At 46.0% G+C, this 21,253-nt stretch overlaps 1 protein-coding gene across 5 annotated transcripts in view; it reads right to left on the bottom strand.

Moving 5' to 3' along the window:
- Nucleotides 1-1,725: 1,725 nt before the first annotated feature.
- CASR (calcium sensing receptor) overlaps nucleotides 1,726-21,253 on the bottom strand; it is a 175,521-nt gene continuing 155,993 nt past the window's right edge. For all 5 annotated transcript variants that reach the window (XM_073310598.1, XM_073310619.1, XM_073310613.1 and 2 more), the window contains 2 exons: nucleotides 18,066-18,189; nucleotides 1,726-4,120 (listed from right to left, as the gene is read on the bottom strand). In XM_073310598.1, coding sequence (XP_073166699.1) covers nucleotides 2,718-4,120; nucleotides 18,066-18,189 — 1,527 coding nt within the window. In that variant the 3' untranslated portion in view covers nucleotides 1,726-2,717. The remainder of the gene's footprint in view (nucleotides 4,121-18,065; nucleotides 18,190-21,253) is intronic.

Raw genomic sequence — 21,253 nt, 5'->3', positions numbered from 1 at the left:
CTCACTGAATGCACCTGTGCCTTGGCTGGTGACTCGGGATTTGTAAAGTCTGCAGCAGCGATTCTGCCAAATGAGTCTCAGTTATGTTTACCATTTCGCAGATGATGTATTGAACCAAGACATACGTCTTTGGAAACTATTCTCAGGGTTAGGCTAGAATCCCACTTGTCTTATTCTTTAGCTACTCCTGCCATCTAGTGGCCATTTCCTTGCACTCAGTTAAAGCCAGAGACCAAGATTTTCAAAATTGCGTGCCTGAAATTAGGCTCCTAAATCCATATTTAAACACCTATATATGTAGCCTGGTTTTTAGAAGTGTTGAGTACCTGAAGTTCCCTTTGGCTTCAATGGCAGAGCCGACTTTTAAAAATTGTTCCACAGTGTGTATTTTTAAATTTTCTCCCTGCAGTTTAATTGTTTTTAACAAATGTCATTTTAATATGTTGGTCACTGAATTAATTTGCTGAGGTTTTTCTACATATCAGCAGAAGCTCTGCCTGCACAGGTGTATGCACACACAGCAATGAAAAGGTTAATTAATCCCTACCTTGAAAAAGCGTCTCTCCACGTTCAGGCCACCCCTGTGTTCCCCACCATATTCCTCCTCCGCTAACACCACCGACAGTACAACAAACCCTTACATGGCAATATCCTCTGGAAGGTTTATTTTCTTGCCCTGACCAAAAAAACCCCAAACAATGCCAATCTAATAGTAACAAAAGAATAATGAGGTTTTGACCAAGGCATTTCCACAGACCTTTGTTTGTCTCTCCTCCAGGTAAGTCTAAGGCCAACCTACTCTGCTGTAGTGACCAAGAGCATTTTTTAGTATTTTGAGAGAAGAGTATAATCGATTCACACAGGCTGATAACTGTTACACAGAGGGCGCTAAATTAACTTGAACTCACGATTGGATGTTTTTCTAAAAGATGTGCTCTAGGAACTATTTTGGGGAAATTCTGTGGATAGTGACATGTTTCAGAGTAGCAGCCGTGTTAGTCTGTATCCGCAAAAAGAACAGGAGGACTTGTGGCACCTTAGAGACTAACCAATTTATTTGAGCATAAGCTTTCGTGAGCTAGAGCTCACTTCATCGGATGAATGATACTTCATCCTTTCCTTTTCTATGGATAGTGTTACGCAGGAGGTCAGTGGTCCTTTAGGGCCTTGGAATCTATGTGGCAATGAATCCCTGACATAAGCCCATTGTCTGCAGTGTGGCCGTACAGGTGCATTATTTCTCTGATCCATCCACATGCCAAATTTTCACATCAGCGAGTTCATTTCAAACATCCTTAAAGTGGGTGGGAGAGGAGTCGGCACATCTTATCAAAAATTGGAGGCACTTGCATGAACCTTGAGAAGGCCACTGAAGAGAGTGTCTTTAAAGGTCTCTTCTGCTCACCTCCCAACCCTTAAAGCTTCTCTTTCAAATAAAGGAGATATGTCCTGTACCATACACCCCTTCAAGATGGACCAGGATTGAAGCACTTGCTCTGGCTTACCTACTCTATAAATTCCCCAAAAGCCTAGCTGCTCCAAAATATTCAGCTGACTATTACCTCTGTGCATGACACAAAACCCAAAACATCTGGCTGCCCATATGCATTTCCTCATACCGCACCCAGCCACTTGTCTGTGTGCCCCTCTAATACTCCTCTTTCCTTTGGCTACACCCAAACATAACCACTTCTTGGGGACAGTTTCCCCATCTTGAAGTGTGTGTGTGTGAGAGAGAAAAACTAATATGGCAAAACACAATGTAGGCTGTGATGTGAATGTTTAGCCATGTATGTCATATGGGACATTACAGCAAAGACACTTCATTAAGCATATTACTACTAGGAACATAATCACTCATGGATACATCTCATTGAGCTCCACAACATTCTCCCTTGGGTGGAAAAGTGTCCTCCCTCTCCACCAAAATAGGCAGCCTGGGGGTGACAACATGTCAATGGGAACAAACCAACAGGCCACTTGTAATTCGATCTAATGCACTGATGTCTATGAAGAATACTGTCCAGCATTCACTACTGCTCACACTGGCAGCATCAGGAAGCAGGGGTTGGAACATCATCTTATATAAATAGCAGGGAGGACCGTCTATCATATTAAATACTTTGCATGTTCAGACTGTTGGCTGTACAAAGCATTCAGAATATTTATGTATTTATTTGTTTTATTTTTAATGACCCCTTCCCTGGGGTCAAACTGGAAGTCCTGTTTTAGTACAGCTGAGTCCTTTCCTTGGTTTAACATGGTTAGAGATCTCACATGTTGGATACAGAGGGACTATTATACACAATGGGGAAGAGGGGTATTATACATCAGTGTAAAAGCAGAGTAAAATGAAATTGCCTAAATGCTTACAGCCAGTTGAGCTGCCGTCTGGCAGGCAGGATCGACAATGGCAAGGCAGTAGGCAAAGTTTTACTAAAACCGAGCTGGAGAAGATTTTCACTTGTCCTTTCAAGATGTCCTGATGCCAATTTCTTTAAAACAAATACAATGTCAGTACAAGGGTCCCTAGATGTAGCCTTCTGATAGTCTGTTCCTCCTGTGTGTCCTTTGGAAGTGAGGGTCTCTTTGCTTGTACTAACAATAAGGTGTGGTGGCTACATCTCAGATGCGTCTTCGGTGTCTTTCCCAAAGAAGAAAGCAGGTGAGCTGGTTTCTCTGGAGAACTGTGGTGGATTTTATCATTTTTTGGTTTGTTAAAAACGTATTGTGTTCTCTATGACAGAGCCACCTCCGCTACCTATAAAATTCTGGGAATTTGCTGACGGTAGAGGAGGCTCTTCTGGGCTTTGCACCTCTTGTTTGGTTTCTCCCACTCCTGACTCCTCTACACCTAGGGGTTCGCTGTTCTGTAGAGGAAGCAGGGCTCTGTGCCGCATCAGGCTGTCATCACTGTTTTGGACTTCTAGGGAGTTCCTGTGCTTGGCATTCTTGTTGGCCACAGAGTTCTTCTGGGGCTCCTCAAAGCTCAATGACAGGGTGACTGTCCCACTGCCAAAGCTGACTTTTTGCTTGCATCCCCGCTTCTGCTGCTGCCGCTCCGTGGAGGTAGGCAGAGGACAGGGGTCTTCATGGTTGCTCTTGCTACTGATGGAGGATGATGGGGTAGAGCCCGTGGAACCACCTACACTGTTAGACCTCTTGCGTGACACGTTGCTACGTCTCAGTGTGGCCCTGGCTGCTACTTTGAAGGCATGTGCAGCTGTACTGCAGCGCACTTCCTCAATGGTGTTGCGGGAAGGCTTAAAGAGGATAATGTAGACTTTGTTGAAGAAGATGCAGGCTAACTGCCCAAAGCTGGCAGCTAGGATGGCAATCACCTCCACGGCTGAGACAAACTTGCCATAGGTACTGGCATAGGCAGGTATGAAGGAGATCCAAACAATGAAGAAGATCAGCATGCTGAAGGTGATGAACTTGGCCTCATTGAAGTTCTCTGGCAGCTTCCGAGATTTGAAAGCGAAGAAGAAGCAGATGGCAGCCAGGAGGCAGGTGTAACCAATCAGGAAGCCCAGAGCCATCAGGGAGCCCTCATGGCAGGTGAGGAAGATGATCTCATCCTCCAACTCATGGTTCCGGTAGCTGGAAGGGGGAGCTGTGTAGAGCCAGATCACACAGATGATGATCTGCACAAAAGTACACAAGAAGACCAGAAGGAACTGCAGGTTGAGGCCCCACCATTTGCGATGGAGGCTTGTAGGGATCTTGGCTTCAAAAACCAGCAGGATGCGATTGGTCTTTACCAGGATGCAGGAGATGCAGAGTACAAAGCTGATGCCAAAGGCTGGCTGCCGCAAACGACAAGTCCAATCCTGGGGCTGGCCAATGAAGAATAGCGAGCTGGAGAAACAGCACAGCAGGGAGAACAGGAGGAGGTAGGACAACTCCCGGTTTGTGGCCTTGACAATGGGTGTATTGCGGAATTTGGTGAAGACCCCCAGAACAAAAGAGGTCAGGAAAATTCCCAGGATAGCAAAGAGAGTAAGAGCTATTCCAAAGGGCTCTGTCCAGGACAGGAACTCTATCTGCTTGGGGATGCAGGATGTGTGGTTTTCGTTGGACCAGAAATCCTCGGGACACTTCTCACAAGCACTCGCATCTGCAAAATAAATAACATTGGATGAACAAGTTTGTTAGACTAGAAGGCCACCCAAAATAAAATGGGGCAATGTTTAGCTCCCTTCATCTTAAATACAGAAGTGCTTCCTATAAGAGATTACAGGTTCCAGCATATAATGCTCTGAATGAAGAAGGAACATTGCATGATGGGACCTGTAGCCTCTCAGGAGCCATAGGTCTGTATTAAAGATGAAGGCCATTTGTGAGCCACACGATAACGTTTTGGGGCTGCACTCTGGCTTTTCAGACCAATTCCTTGCGCAAATTTTAGAATTACTGGTGAACAGTGCACTTTATACTGCAGCTCTGCATCCATCCATCTATCTATCTATCTACCTCCTAATTTCTATCTCTCACCTCACATACCTACTTCCTCCATCATGGTGGTATCTGAGTCATTCTGGCTGACTTGATAACAAATGATGAAAATCAAAAGAATATGCTAGCTTCTTTAGCTGCACTGGGATCCCACTTCACATCCTAGGGAGGCAAATCTTGGATGTATTTAAACTGTTCATTTTAAGCAGACCATCAGTGCCCTTGATCCTCCAATATCTTAAAGCCCTCACTTCAGAATGGCAGGGAAAGGGAATCCGGACTAGCTGATGTCTTTATGTTCTAATCATGCACAGCACATCCCACAAAAACATACAGAACAGAAATTGGGGTGTCCACCAGGTGCATCCAGGCCTTTCGGAATGTGCTTGTGTAAAACACATGGAATGTAGGTGTGGGATTATGTCTCCCTCTAATGGCTAGCATTTCACTCAGATGGGGCTTGTGGTTTTGGTGCTGAAGATCTGTGGATGACCTGTGGTGGGATGCTCATTATAAGTTTAGAACCTACACCTCAGCCATCAGCACCACAGTGCTGCGAGCTGACAAAGCATTCTGAGTACTGATCTGCAAATACCTCTGTCTGCTGTCTCACACTCTTGTTTTCAGAGCTTTCTATCTGAGTACTGATTACAGTCACCGCACATGGCTCTTAAACTGGAGTGAGGCATTTGACTGATATTAATAATGCAGCCAGTAATGCTCTGCTAATGAGGGCAGAATATTCTAAACTCTCTTTCTGGAAAAGAGGTGACATCATGGGCCATGGCATGCCCAAAGGACTCTTCCATGGTCATTGTTGAAGAAGGTTATTCTTTATATTTGCTTAAAAATAACAATAGCCATTAAAATAGTGAAAAACAATAAATAAATAAACCAGGGTTCTTCAGAATCTGTTAACAAATATTCCTCTGTGATATCTCTCTCTTAATGTTTAGCTGGTCTTTTGTAAATTGTTCTTGTGACAAAACGTGAATAGAGAAAAAGGACCCCTGTTAATATAGAACAGACAGTGCAATTTAGGTATTTCATTAACATTAATTCAGTCAAAAGTATAGTACTTATTTATAGCCCTTTTCATCTCACTGGCCTTTGCAAACTGTACACTACTTCACGCACCACTGAAACGCAGCCACCTATCAGAACCTGGGACCATGGAATTTCTGGGCTGCTGACACTTCCGCACCACCACTGGAAGTCTAGGCAGGGTTTCTGCTGGAGAACCCTAGCTAGTCACTGCAGGAAGTACCTCCCAGCAGGGCCTGAGTGGCAGCCCCCCGCAGCCCTCTGATTGGCTCATGCTGGTATATGAACCAAGAAGCCATCATGGACAGCTGTCTGAGCAATGACGCAAACAGCCTACTTGCTTCCGCTCCAGACCTTGCCTTGCTGTGGATCATAGACTCTGGCTTCTGACCCTGGTTCATTTCCAACTCAGCTACTTGCCAGTTGTCTTGTAACCTGGTGCCTGACCCTGACTTTCTGGTATCCTGACCCGGCTTGAGCCCAACTCTGCTGCTCATCTCAACTGCAACTTGGTAACTGACCACACAGGCCCCCCAGAGCCCAGGTCAGACAGTTTTCTCAGACCCCTTTGGTTCCCCACTCCATCCAACCCCTCCACAGATGATGGAAGGGGCAGGCTGCCCTCCAACAGTGGCTCCCTGAGGGCCTGGGACTTTCAGGACCAAGTCATCTGCCTGCAGGCAGAGAACCTCATGCTAAAGGCCCAAGTGAGGTATCTCTGCCGAAGCACAGAGCCTCTGTGAGCAGCTAGCACACTCACAGGGAGAAACAGCTACGCTATGGACCTGAATCGGCTCCCACGGTCCCACTGCCCAAATGGCTTGGTGGGGAGTGCCGGAAATTCTGGGGGTTGCTGAAACAATGCAGGCTGCTTCTCCTGCTCTGCCCCAGTACATACCCCACAGACCAAACAAAGGTGGCGCTAGTAGTCAGTCTTCTTACCAGCAAAGTGCTTGATTGGACATCCCCATTGGAGCAGAACAGCCCTGTGCTCTTAAACTGTGATGCCTTCCAGAAAGCCTTCTCAACCATTTTTGAGGACCCGCATTGGATCTGCTCTACAGAGGCTGCCCTCTGGAATCTTCACTGGGGGAAAGGGCTGGTCATCTCCTATGCTGCACATTTCCAACGGCTTGTGGCTGATGTCAAATGGAATGGAGCAGCCCAGCTATACCAGTTCTGGTGAGGACTCAGTGAGGATGTAAAAGATGAGCTAGTTGCATTGAAAGCCTCACTTGCTTAGAGGTCGGTCTTGATCTTGCCCTGTGCATCGACTCTCAGTTACATAAGGGGAGGGAAGAAAGCAGGGGAGCCTAATGCCCCCGTGCAAGAGGGTTACTTGCCCTGTGCAGTAACTGAGGTTCTTCGAGACGCGTCTCTATGGGTGCTCCACTGTAGGTGTGACAATGCCCCCTGTGCCTTGGATCGGAGATCTTCACCAGCAGTGCCCATCGGACCGCACATGTGCCCCTTCCCTCTCTCTTGCTGTGTGCGGGATATATAATCTATATATATATATATAGCGCTGTGCAATCTGATTGCCCCCAGTTCCTTCTCTGCCACAGAGTTTGTTCTCAGCTCCGAAGCAGAGGGGAGGAGGGCGAGTAGTAAAGCACCCATAAGGACACACATCTTGAAGAACCTCAGTTACCGCACAGGGTAACAACTTCTTCTCTGAGTGATGTCCCTGTCCGCGCTCCACTGGAGGTGACTAGAAAGTAGTGCCCCTTGTTGGAAGGCTGGGGCTTTGAAGCGACATGTACTGCTGAGGAGAGGACAGCATCTCCAAGGAGAGTGTCCATTGCCTATGTGGCAGCCTTATAAATGTCATCAATGGGGACATTATTAAGAATGGCAATTGAGGTAGATAACAAATATATGGAATGTGTTCTGATTGAGGTAGGAGGTTGTCTATCGTGGAGTTTGTAAGATAAATGTATACATTGGGAGATCCATTTAGAGAGGTATTGTTTAAATATAGCAGTTTAGATCTTTTGGTTGTGGAGAGGAATAATCATGGAAATTTCCGGAAGGGGTTAGTCCTATCCAAGTAGATAGCTACTGTGCACGTCACATCTAGGGTGTGTAGAGCCACCTCCTGTTGATTATTGTGAGGCTTCAGAAAAAAGCAAGGGAGGTGTATCAGTTGATTGAGATGAAAAGCTGTTGGGACCTTTGGTCAAAATCTTAGGTGTGAGCATAGTGTAACTTTGTCTTTATAAAACACCGTGTATGGTGGATATGCCATGAGGGCTGTGATTTTGCCCACCTGTCTAGCAGAGGTGATGGCAACAAGAAAGGCTGTGTTCATTGCTAGGTGTTTGTAAGAACAGGTTGCCACTGGTTCAAACGGTGGCTATTCAGGGAACGTAGGACTAGGCTGGGGTCACAGGCTGGGATTGGGTCTCATATATGGGGATAGAGATTTTGAATATGCCTCAAGAAGCACTTTGTGAGCAGGTGTCTGAAGACAGAGTGGACGTAAATAGAGGAGTGAAAGGTAGTGATTGCCACCAAGCGTACCCTAATAGAGCTATTGGCCAATCCTGACTGTTTAAGGTGGAGAATGTAGGCAAGAATAAGGGGCACGGAGTGTGTGCTGCATCAACCTGGTGTGAGGCACTCCAGCAGTGAAATCTAGTTCATTTGTGAATGTAAGTTCGTCTGGTCATCTCACGCCCGCTATTCAAAAGTTTGACTGCATCTGAGCAGATTATTTCTGGACCCTGGGACCACAGAGGAGCCAGGATTTGAGGTGGAGCATCTATGGATTGGGATGGAGATGCGTCCTGTGAAAGGAACCATGGTATTAGGTGGAGAGAGATCAGCGGGCATACCATCGTGCATAGAAGCTAAGTATAACGGACCTATTGTGGCCATGTTGGAGCTACTATTTTGCAAAGTGCTCAGAATAGGAGGGAAAAAAGAGGGAAGACATAGGGGAGTGGTGCATCCCAGGTTATGAGGAACATGTCCTCCAGTGATCTGTGCCCCAAGAGAATTCAGCCTGGAAGAGAATTGAGCGCAGCGGGCATTGTGTTGAATGGCAAAGAGATATATGGTGGGACTGCCCCATCAGTTGAATATGGGTTGAAGTGCTTGCATATCCAGCTCTCAGTCATGATCATGTGAGAACATCCTGTTCAGTGCATCCACAGTGGTGTCCTGGTGCCCTGGGAGGTATGCGGCTGAAATGGAGATGTCGTTCTGGATACACCAGTTCCAGTTTGATCGCCTCCAAGCATAAGAGTGGGACCTCGCTCCACCTGCCCTGTTGATGTAATACATGCAGGCGAGATTGTTCATCATCACTCTGATGGTATGATGTTTGAGAAGAGGTAGGAAATGTTGGCAGGCATTACGGACTGCTCAGAGTTCTTAGGAGGTTGATGTGTAAGATGGAGTCGGTGGACGAACATCTGCCCTGTACTGTGTGTTCATGTATACGTGCTCCCCCAACTGATTAGGGAAGCATTGTGGTTCAGATCATAGTCCGTGATGGTTGTAGGAAAGGAACTCCAACACAAACGTCACTGAGCTGTGTCCATCACAGCAGTGAGTCCTTGACATAGATAAAAGTTTGTGAATGCTGTGCTTGTGGGGGAGGTATACAGGATGGAGCCATGCTTGAAGACCTTGCATGTGCAGTCTTGCATGCCTGACCACAAACGTGGCCGCTGCCATGTGGCCTAGAAGCTGGAGGCATGTTCATGGAGAGATCTGGGGGGCAGAACCATGCGGCGGATATCAGATCCATTATAGCTGAGAATCTGTGAGGTGGTAGGATGGCTCTGGCTTGTATGGCATCCAACTATGCACTGATGAATTCCAGCTGTTGTACTGGTGTTAGAGTGGACTTTTCTAGGCTCACAAGGAGGTCTAGCTTTGTGAACAGGTCCATTGTTACATGGACGGCTCGGAGAGTGTCCATTTTGGATGGGGCCTTGAGGAGACAATAGTCCAAGTATAGGAAAATGATTATTCCTTGTTTCCTTAGGTAGGCCATGATTATCGTGAGGACTTTGAAGAACACCCGAGGCACAGTGGATAGTCCAAAGGGCAGTATTTTGTACTGGTAATGGTCGGTGCCCATGACGAACTGGAGGAATTCTCTGTGAGCAGGATGTATGGAAATATTAAAGTATGCATCTTGGAAGTCAAGCGCTGAGAACCAGTTCCCCTGTTCCAGTGCTGGGATAATAATGAAGAGGGTAACTATCTTGAAACATTGCAGCTTGATGAATTTGTTTAGATTCTGAAGATCTAGGATGGGACACCAGCCGCCGGACTTCTTCTGACTCAGAAAATAGTAGGAGTAGAAGCCCTGTCCCATGTGTTGGGAAGGAACCTGTTCTATGGCTCCCAGTTGCAGAAGATGACTTATTTCTCCCCTTGAGAGGGGTCCCTGAAGAGGGATGGTGAGGAAAGGTGGTGGGGTGGGATATATAGAAGGGGGACCGAGTATCCTTCCTTGATTGTCTCTAGAATCCACTTGTCCAAGGTGATGAGACTTTAAGATGGGGAAAACGGAGCTAGTCGGTCACCAAACTGTTGGAATGTCAGGGATGGTAGGGATAACTGGAACAAGGGAAGGCTTCTTGGTACCTTGACCACACCTTCAAAATTGTAATTTTGGTGCTACTGCGTGAGAGGTAGCCCCTTGAGGAGTGGGCTATCTACTTTTAGTCAGAGTCCTTTGTTGACAGCATTGTGTATTGTTGAATTTGGGATTGCGGGGGGAGTTGGTACTTCGCCGAACGTCTCTTTGGTGCTGGCGTATATATCCTGAGAGAATGAAGTGTAGCTGGGGAGTCTTTAAGGGAGCGCAGAGAGTTTTCTGTGTGCTCCAAGAATAGCTTCTGACCTTTGAATGGTAAATCCTCTACTGGTAAGTCATGGCAGAGTGCCTCCAATATGGAGTAGTTCAGATAATTATACTTGGTCATAAGAGCTTCATAATTTGAAATCCTAAATTGGAGCATGGCTGAAGAATGTCTTGCATCCAAATAGGTCCAGGCGTTTCCAATCTCTGCCTGGATGACTAGAGCAAGATTGGTATTGACGGCTTCTCTCCTGCACCTCACTGACCACCAAAGAAGTGGGGTGGGGTACCAAAATAAAAATTCAGCATCCTTCTCCAGAACATAATATTTTTTGTTGGCACATTTGCAGGTCAGAGAGATGGAAGCTGTGGTCTGCCACAGAACCTTCACAGGTTCGAGAAGAGCCTCATTGATTGGTAGTGTGATCTTTGAGGAAGAGGATGTGTGGAACATATTCAGCTGTTTATGTTGCTGGTCTTTGGCTTCCTCCAATGGAATCTATAAGGAGTCTGCCATCCTATGGAACAGATCTTGAAAATGCCTGAAGTCATCGGCAGATGCAGGGGGTGGAGGCATAATCTCCTCGTCAGGTGAGGAGGAAGAAAAACGTAAAGTTGGAAAAGCCTCCACTTCGTGCCCTTCTTCCTGTTTTTCCTCCTCAGTGGGTACCAGTGGCAGTTTGACTTCCTGAGGTGAGAGACTGATGGAGAAGGGAGAGGTATAGGTCTCTGGCTTTCCTCTCTGGGAGGGTTCCCGAATTGTGCCGTGAACATGGCCCCAGGGTCCCAATGCGACCAGTTTGGTGGAAGTGTGTGATGAGGTCACCTATGAATAAACAACCTGAAACTGGGGTACCACTGGACCCCCTTAACTCTCTAGCCTGGGCTGTCTCTCACAATGCTTTGCAAGTGAAAAGCAGCAACCCCTCGGGTGCTGATATCACTCAGTACAACAGCATATGGAGCCCCACACACAGCTAAATTACATGAATTCTCCCTGAGCCACTCATGAATCACACAGTGAAAGTCTCCCAACCACCCAGCCTTGCAGGTGGAATATACCATCTTGCCCTCATCAGGAGCCTGACCAGTATAACTTTATTACCCACTTCACCCCTCCCTCAATGTGGAGAGGACACATACTAGCCTTTGTAAACTGAATTGAGATTTCCCAAGCATTTCAACCAAAATACACTGTTTTAGGTAAAATATAAAACAGATTTATTAACTACAGAAATAGATTTTAGTGATTAGAAGTGGTAAGCACAAAAGGTCAGAGATAGTTACCAAAGAAAATAAAAGGTAAGCTCACAGTCTAAATCTTAAACCTTATTAGAATAGGCAGTATTTAGATCAATCTGTTCTCTCACCCTACTAGATGTCAAGTTTTTAATACACAGGCTTCCCCTTTGAACCTGGGACGAGTCTCCTCAATTCAAGCCTTTGTCTTCCCAGTGTTCTTGTTGCTCCCAGTGTAGGTGGGGGAGGAGAAAGGCAAAGGCATGATGCCACTGTCCCCTATTTTATATCCTCAGTCCATATGTCTGGAAAACAGTAGCCCAGACATGTCCTGGTGGGCTTTGCTGAGTCACAGAGTTGAGCAATCCCCCATTGTGTGAGGCTTGTGCAGCCCTCTTACAGTATTGTAAATTCCTTGTTTACAACTCCCCTACTGATTAATGGTCGCTTAACACCGTCCTGGGAGTGGATCACCACCTAGCAGTAGAGACTCTCAAACTTACAACATATTTCAGTAACAGCCATACAGTAAAATCTCATAACTTCACACACACTAATGATATACATATTTGGACAGAACAATGGGTTTCAGCAGATCATGACCTTTCATATGATATCTTACATGGCATGCTTTGTATGAAATATATCATAATTATATGACAAGGATGAATATGAGGGTTCCAGAGTGCTACTTTGAGGTACAGAGTGCCATAGAGTGGTATATGTGGCTGCATCCATGGTGGTCCCTGTCAGGATTGCGGGCCAGAGGTAGTTTGCATATAGTAAGGATAAGCCAGTGCAATTTGTCCAGTAGTCGAGGGAACAATGGAACCCTCATCCTCCTTCTCCATTTCCTCCTCCTCACTGGGGAAGGGAGGCGCTGTTCTCAGCGGAGAGAGGGAGGAATTTCGTGAGTCCAGAGAGGAGGGTAGAAGTGGTGGGAGGTCCTGTCAAAAAAGTGAGGACTTACTCGGTGTCGATGGCTTCATTGGTGCCAGAAATGGTGTCGGTGCCATAGCTCCTGCACACGGGCCACCTCGGTCTCCAGAGCTGGGAAACGGTGCTGAGGGCTGAAGGTCTGCACAGATAGGGTCTTTAGACTGTTTCTTGGAGTCGGTACCAGAGGTACTTGGATGAGCCCTGGACCTGTGTCCCCTGTCGGATGAGGTTGAAGCCACCGACCTAGCTGGGGATGGTATTCTGGCAGGCTGCGCCTCAAAAGTGTGAGGAGGAGGAAGCCTATTTCTTGTCAAATGCACAATCACAGTATGACTTTCTCTTCACAGTGTGTGGAGAGTGGGGATCAGCTGATGACCTGGCAGAGCATGAGAGCCTCTCTGGGGAAAGTCCGGACCCAGGTTCATTGTCGCATGTAGCGATTTCTTCATGAGGAGAAATTTCAATCTAATGTCCCTTTCTTTCTGGCTCTGGGTTTCACGCCAAGACAAATGGGAACATTTTTGAGGGACGTGTCCCTCTCCCTGACAAAGGATACACTGCAGGTGGCCATCTGTTATCAAGAAGACGGCGCCACACGAATCACACCTCTTAAACCCGGAAAAGCCGGGCATAAGAGTGAATGGAAAAGGCTTCCTGGTTGGCAAGGGCAGGAAGCGGCGGAAAACAGAAACCTAAATTATGAGAAGAACTGTAAACATAGGAGGAAAATACTAACTAAGAGGGTATAGGAGAAGTGGGCTCTGCTAGTAGAGTCCGTCCCAGACCAAAGATGTTGGAGAAGGAACTGGGGTCGGTTGGATCGCACAGCGTGTGCGCGCGCGCTCTCTCTCATTCATATATATATATGAATGTCCCACGTGCAGTGCAAAAGAGGGGAGGTGCCCATGTGCTGTCTGATGGGCACTGCTGATTAAGCTCTCCAAACCCAGGCGCAGGGGATGCTGCCACACCTACAGTCGAGCACCCACAGGGACATCACTTGAAGAGGAACTGCCTGCTACACCAAAGCCTGTAGACCCAAGTCCTGAACTGATGCAGGTTTGCCTGGGTTGCAGACACCTGACTTCGGAGGAGAAAGAATGTCAATGGCAGCTGAAACTCTGTATTGTGGGGTTCCAGGACATGCCCATGCCTCCGGTCCAGCTCAAAAGAGCTTGGAAAATGGACCAGTCCAAGTCCGGTACGGGGGTACAGCTTGGGCATTACCAGAGCTCCGTGCTCTAGAACCACCCTCACCCCTCAAGTAGAACCTGACCCAGGAACCATGGGGTCTCCCTGCATTTCTAATTGCTGCTGAGGTTGTGGGTCTTCAGGCAGGCGCAGCAGATCCCACCACAACTGCTGATGATAGATGTCCCTGTCAACTTTATAGGCACTAAGGTAGCCCAAATCATCCAGATCCCTCTCTGGCCAAAACCTACACCAGACCTGGTAGAAATGGTTGATGGGTCACCTCTGCTGTCAGGACTGGTGACCCAAAAGACCGGTTCCTTTAGAGGTCGCAGGGGAAGGGCACTAGGAAATAATATGTTTTGATGTGCTCCACTCTCCATTCTTCCCAATAATTCTTGGCACTCTTTGGTTGGAGCGACATGGCCTGCGTATCTCCTGGTGGTGGAGGAACATTTGCTTCTTCTCTAAATATTGCCAGAAAGTTTGCCTCCAACAAATCAACAACCCCCCAGGTTACCTGCAACCAGGGCCCCAGGGTCAGATAAGACCCTTGGAAGCGAGACCCCCGATGGCAGGGGCTAACCCAGAAAGGAGTAACTCCAGACCAGAACCTCAGCTTCCCTTACAGACACCGAGACTACCTGGGTGTGGTGGAAAAGAAAAACATGGATTCATTACCCCCACATAGGGACTACAACTGTCCAACAGACCTACAAACCAGGGCACAGCTGCCCTGTGGATAGATATACACCATGCCTGAACCAGAAATGGGGCCACTATGCATGTATATCCAGGAAAATCTTGTAAAGGGCTTCATTCATTCCAAGATTCACCTCTTCAGCAGGGGCACCAGTCCTCTGTGCAAGAAAAGAATGGATCACTGCACCCCTGCATAGACTATCGTCAGGTGACTATTTGTAACCAGTACCCCTTGCCCCTCATCCTGGAATTGCTGGACCTCCTGATGACTCACCTAGGTTCTGGGGCGCATACAATCTAGAGCACATAAGGCCTGGGGACAAATGGAAGACTGCTTTTTGTACCTGATACGGGCACTTTGAATACTCAGTAATGCTGTTTGGCTTAACCAGCACCTTCACAACATTTCAAGAGTTTGTAAAAAATATGTTCAGGGACATCTTGGACTGTATATGATCACCTATCCTGATGATATACTGGTGTTTTCTGAGAACCCTGAGCAGTACTGTCTGGTCTTCCCTGGAGACACTAGGGAAGCATGGTTTCTATGCCAAACTAGAGAAGTGCACCTTTGACCAGACCACCCTTGAAGTTTTATGTTCCCTAGTCTCCCCAGAGGGTACTCAGATGGACCTGTAGAAGATGGAAGCCATTCACAACTGGACAGCACCCAAACTCCTCTGAGAACTTCAGCGCTTCCTGGACTTTGCAAATTTTTATAGGTGATTCATCGCCAACATCTCAGAACAAATAATCCCCCTGACCTCCCTCCTTCATAAAGCCATTTGGTTCACTTGGTCACCTGAAACCCAGCTCACTTTTGACCGGCTTAAGATCGCCTTCACCACAGCCCTGATTCTGGCATACTCTGACCCAGTTTTCCTGTTAAGAGTGGAAGTGGATGTATCCAACATGACTGTCAGGACAGTACTCTTGCAGAGAGTTGGACCCCAGTCAGTTCTGCACCCTTGTGCATTCTACTCTCAAAAACTCACCCCTACAAAGATACATTATGGCATACTGGACAAGGAGCTCGTCACAATCAAAACTGCATTTGAAGACTGGCGTCATCACCTTGAGGGAGCTTGGCACACAGTACAGGTTTTTACTGACCATAAGAACCTGGAGTACCTCTGCAAGGCCCAAGATTTGAATCAGAGGCAGTTAAGGTAGGCCTTGTTGCTCTCTGAGTTCGAGTTTATTACCTAATGCCTAGGAAACTGAAATGGGAGAGCCAGCCTCTATCGCGGAAGGGGAGCTACTACCAGGAAAACAAGGAACTTACTTCTGAGACTCCCGCCTCCTCAAGCCTAGTAATGTTGTCAATGCCACAGTTCAGCAAGACCTGGTCACCCTTATCCATTTTGCCTTGAAAGAAGACCCACTTGCCCAAAGAACACAGTCTATGCCATTGTGGGCAAAGAGACACTGTTCTGTGAGGAATAGGATAACTTACTTTGGTAAAAAGAAAAGGAGTACTTGTGGCACCTTAGAATTCGATGCATCCGATGAAGTAAGCTGTAGCTCACACATAGGAACCTGCTTCCCACGTCCACACCCCTGACCTGGTGGGGGAATGGCACAGGACTCATCACGACTAGCCTGGCCTGGAACCACCTTGAAGGGGGGTACTGTAAGAACCTGTGGGATTAGAACCTGGGACTGTGGGGTTCTGGGCCACTGAAGCTTCTGCATCGCCATTGGAAATTTAGGTTGGGTTCCTGTGAAGCTAGACGTTACAGGAAGTACCACCCAGCAGGTCCTGAGCAGTGGCTCCCTACAGCCCACTGATTGGCTCATGCTGGTATATAAACCAGAAAGTCATCATGAGGAGTTGTCCTAAGCAACAACACAGACTGTCTGCTTGCTTCTGCTCCGACCTTATCTTGCTGTGGATCCTAGACTCTGGCTTCTGACCCTGGTTCATCCCTGACTTTGCTACTTGCCAGTTGTCTGTAACCTGGTACCTCACCTTGGCTTCCTGGTATCCTGACCCAGCTTGACCCTGACTCCTCCACTTGCCTCCCACCTGCAACTTGGTGCCTGACCCTGACTTCGTGACCCTGTTCAACTGTGATGATACCAATTGTTTCCTGACCACTAGGTGGTAACTGACTGGTGCACATGGGCCGTCCATGGCCTGGTCCAGACACCCCCTCTGGGGTGAAGAGTGGCAGTTGCTTAACTGTGTACAGCAACACTATAAAACAGGTAAGCACAGGAAATGAAAAAGAGTAACATATCCAACTGAAATAGGAGAAGAAATTTAGAAAGGCAGAATGAAATCACCCAAGTTGGAATTTTACCAGGGCAGCAGAAACCGCTCCTTAAATCTTGAGAAAAGTGCCAGGGGATCTTTACTTCAGATCTTTAGAGGTCAGGATCTCTGCTTTCTATCTAATTCAAAATAAGCTATTATATGAATATTGATTTTAAGTTCTTATAGTATTTGAATCAAGAAATGTATGGTACCATATTCCCCTATTAAAGAATGGTAATTCATTTCTGATTTGCTGAGAATGTGATTCACACACATGGTAGTACACACATGGTAGCACATTCACACACATGCTGCAGCCTGGACTATGACACATGATGCCAGTGAGGGCAAGGAAACGGCTGTACTTTGGAGCGTAGAATGGTTTTGGATGCAGAAATTTGCTGACACAATAATTTGGTTTCATGGTCTGGGACGTGCCAACCCTGAGGCATCAGTCTGACTGAGACATTGGAAAATCAAAAATTTTCAATTTGCTCTAAAACTGTTATTACATTTTTCCCTCCAGAGTGGAACTGTATGGTTTAATCAGACTCTCACTTCAATAAGAGTTGAAGTGTGCCCACAGGTCATATCAATCTGCTTTATTTCCTGCAGAAACTGTGGAAGCCAATTTCATTAAGGGAAATGTTCATCTGTGCAGTGTGAATACAGGGGTGTCTGATTACAATGGATTCTGCTACAGAATGGACTTTATTTCCTGATAAAATGGGGAATATATAAACATATGAAAAGGTGGACGCAGATTGGAATTGTATTATGGAGCATTTCACCTACAGGTTGTTAGGGGACCAAAAGTTATTGCTATGGTGTGGTAGGAATACTGATGTCCGATTCCTGGGTACTATTTGTGGCTCTTCCACAGGCTTCGTGTGTGCCCTTAAGCAAATCCTTTCCCATCTCTCTTCCTTAGGAAACCTAACTGTGCAACAGGGGATAAGACTGACATGGCTCTGAGGGGGCTGAGAGCAGGGTTTCTTTAGCAGAGGTTAGGAAACGAATGAGCCCTGAAAACTGAACTCCCCTCTGCCCTTTAGAGAGGGTCCCAATTATGTCTATTGGCAGGGCCTTGAGGCAATTTGAACTAGGGAGGCTGCTGCATGTACTGTACATATTCTGGGGATAATTGAGAGGTTCATTCTTCAGGTCTGTGAATCTGGCAGCTTTCGTCAGCACAAATTCACTTAAAAAAGGAATGAATAATTCTTCATGCATCTTTCCTATGTAATATTCTCTCAGAGGACTTTCCAAGGGAAATGTTCTCTGTTGCTTCAGCTCAGCATTATTCTAACAGACTAGAACAGTGGCTGGGAATTAATTGCACTTACAAATATAATCCATTGGTGGCGACTCACAGGAATCTGCAAACCACACACGCCTTTTCCATATTACCTGTTTCATCACTGTATTCCCCGTCAGAGCATTTCACGCATTGAAAGCAACAGGTGGGCTCTCCCTCGATGATACCTTTTCTGGTACCTGGGAGGCAATCCTTGCTGCAGTTAGAGACTGGCACCTGCAAGACAAAGAGCAGTCTAGTTAAACATGCAAATGCATGATCCAGAACCTTGCTGGGGAAGGGGCTCATACACACTCTACTCTGTGGTGAGAAATTACAAAATGTGCTAAGGTCAGATACTATGGTGATGAGCACAGTATAAAATTCTGGAGAGATACCTGTCCTGAAGATCTCTCTCTCTCTCTCTCTCTCAATATTCTCCAATTTTCTAACCCAAAAAATGTTGCAGCCAACACAGGGGAATTGTGTATTAGACCTAACAGATAAATAAGAACTGACCACAGAAGTAAAAGATAATTCTAACTTAGGTACAAGTGATCATGACTTGATCACATTTATACTGCACAAGCAGAAGTGCCGATTTCGCAAAGCTGAAAATAATTATGAGCTAAATCAGCTGGGATGAAGAATTTAATTAAAAAATATGAATGATAATTGGGAGTCATTTAAGAACACTGTACTAGATGCCCAAAAAGTCACAATCCTGCAATTGAGGAAGAGGACTGTGCAGGTTAAAAAACAATCTCGGCTAGAGGGGAAGTGAAGGAAGCTATAAAACAATAAAACACACACAGATGCACCAAATGGAAGAAAGGGGAAGTTGATAGTAATTAATATAAATCAAAAGTTAGGAATTGTAGAAAATTGATAAGGGAAGCCAAGGGACACACGGAAAAAGCTGTGACCAGCAAAAGTAAGGATAATAAGGCATTTAAAAATATATTAAGAACAAAAAGAATCTTGACAATGTTATTGGTCCATTACTAGACAGAAAAGGTAGAAAAATCAATAATAATGCAGAAAAGGGCAAAAGTGCTCAATAACTATTTCTCTTCTGGATTTAGGGAAAAAACAGATAATGCAGTCTCATCATATGGTGATAACACTTTCTCAATTCCACTAATATCTCAGGAGGCTGTTAAACAGAAGCTACTAAAGTTAGACATTAAATCAGCAGGTCTGGAAAACTTGCATCCATGAGTTTTAAAAGAGCTGGCTGATGATTGCACTGATCCATTAATGCTGATTTTCAGTAAGTCTTGGAGCAGTGGGGAAGTACCAGAAGACTGGAAGAAAGCTAATACTGTGCCAGTTTTTACTAAGGATAAATGGATTGACCTGGGTAATTATAGACCTGTCAGCCTGACATCAATCCCAGACAAAATAATAGAATCATAGGAGATTAGGGTTGGAAGAAACCTCAGGAGGTCATCTAGTCCAAACCCCTGCTCAAAGCAGGACCAACCCCAACTAAATCATCTCAGCCAGGACTTTGTCAAGCCGGGCCTTAAAAACCTCTAAGTATGGAGATTCCACCACCTCCCTAGGTAACCCATTCTGGTGCTTCAACACCCTCCCAGTGAAATAGTGTTTCCTAATATCCAACCTAGACCTCCCCCGCTGCAACTTGAGACCATTGCTTCTTGTTCTGTCATCTGCCACCACTGAGAACAGCCGAGCTCCATCCTCTTTGGAACCCCCCATTTAGGTAGTTGAAGGCTACTATCAAATCCCCCCTCACTCTTCCCTTCTGCAGACTAAACAAGCCCAGTTCCCTCAGCCTCTTCTCATAAGTCATGTGCCCCAGCCCCTTGATCATTTCCGTTGCCCTCCACTGGACTCTCTCCAATTTATCCACATCCTTTCTGTAGTGGGGCCCCAAAACTGGACGCAGTGCTCCGGATGTGGCTCACCAGTGCCGAAGAGAGGGGAATAATCACTTCCCTCAATCTGCTGGCAATGCTCCTACTAATGCAGCCCAATATGCCATTAGCCTTCTGGGCAACAAGGGTACACTGCTGACTCATATCCAGCTTCTCGTCCACTGTAATCCCCAGGTCCTTTTCTGCAGAACTGCTGTTTAGCCAGTCGGTCCCCAGCTTGTAGCGGTGCTTGGGATTCTTCCGTCCTAAGTGCAGGACTCTGCACTGGTCCTTGTTGAACCTCATCAGATTTCTTTTGACCCAATACTCCAATTTGTCTAGGTCACTCTGGACCCTAATCCTACCCTCCAGCATATCTAACTCTCCCCCACACTTAGTGTCATCTGTGAACTTGCTGACGGTGCAATCCATCCCATCATCCAGATCATTAATGAAGATGTTGAACAAAACCGGACTCAGGACCAACCCCTGGGGCACTCCACTTGATACCAGCTGCCAACTAGACATCGAGCCGTTGATCAATCCCGGTTGACCCTGACAATCTAGCCAGCTTTCTATCCACCTTATAGTCCATTCATCCAATCCATACTTTTTTCACTTGCTGGCAAGAATACTGTGGGAGACAGTATCAAAAGCTTTGCCAAAGTCAAGATATATCACATCCACTGCTTTCCCCACATCCACAGAGCCAGTTATCTCACCATAGAAGGCAATCAAGTTGGTCAGGCATGATGTGCCCTTGGTGAATCCATGTTGACTGTTCCTGATCACCTTCCAGCAACTGATACTGGACTTGATTAATAAAGAATTCAACCCATGCAAATCAACATGGATTTACAGAAAATGGATCATGTCAAACTAACTTCTTATCTTTTTGATGAGATAAATTTGGTTGATGTAATTTACTTAGACTTCTGTAAAGCATTTGACTTGGTTCCGCATGACATTTTTATTAAAAACTGAAATGACATAAAGTTAACATGGCAAACACTAAATCGATTAACAACTTGCTAACTAATAGGTCTTAAAATGCAGTTGCAAATGGGGAATTGTCATCAAGCACATCAGTTTCCAATGAGATCCCTCAGGGATTAGTTCTCAGCCCTACACTGTTTATAATTTTTATCAATGACCTGGAAAAAAACATAAAATCATCTCTGATTAAGTTTGCAGATGACTTTGTGGGGACAAAATTGGGGAACTGATAGATAATGAAGAGGACAGGTTAGAGATTAAGAGCAGTCAGGATTGCTTCGTATACTGGGCACAAGCAAACAATATGCATTTCAATATGGCTAAATATAAATGTATAAATCTAGGAACAAATAATGGAGGCCATACTTACAGGATGGGGGAGTGTATTCTGGGAGGCAATGACTCTGAAAAACACCTAGGGT

The sequence above is a fragment of the Lepidochelys kempii genome, chromosome 1 (genome assembly GCF_965140265.1).
Source record: "Lepidochelys kempii isolate rLepKem1 chromosome 1, rLepKem1.hap2, whole genome shotgun sequence".
Taxonomy (NCBI): domain Eukaryota; kingdom Metazoa; phylum Chordata; order Testudines; family Cheloniidae; genus Lepidochelys; species Lepidochelys kempii.
The sequence above is the reverse complement of the archived record's forward strand: the minus strand, read 5'-3'. Positions and strand labels throughout refer to the sequence as shown.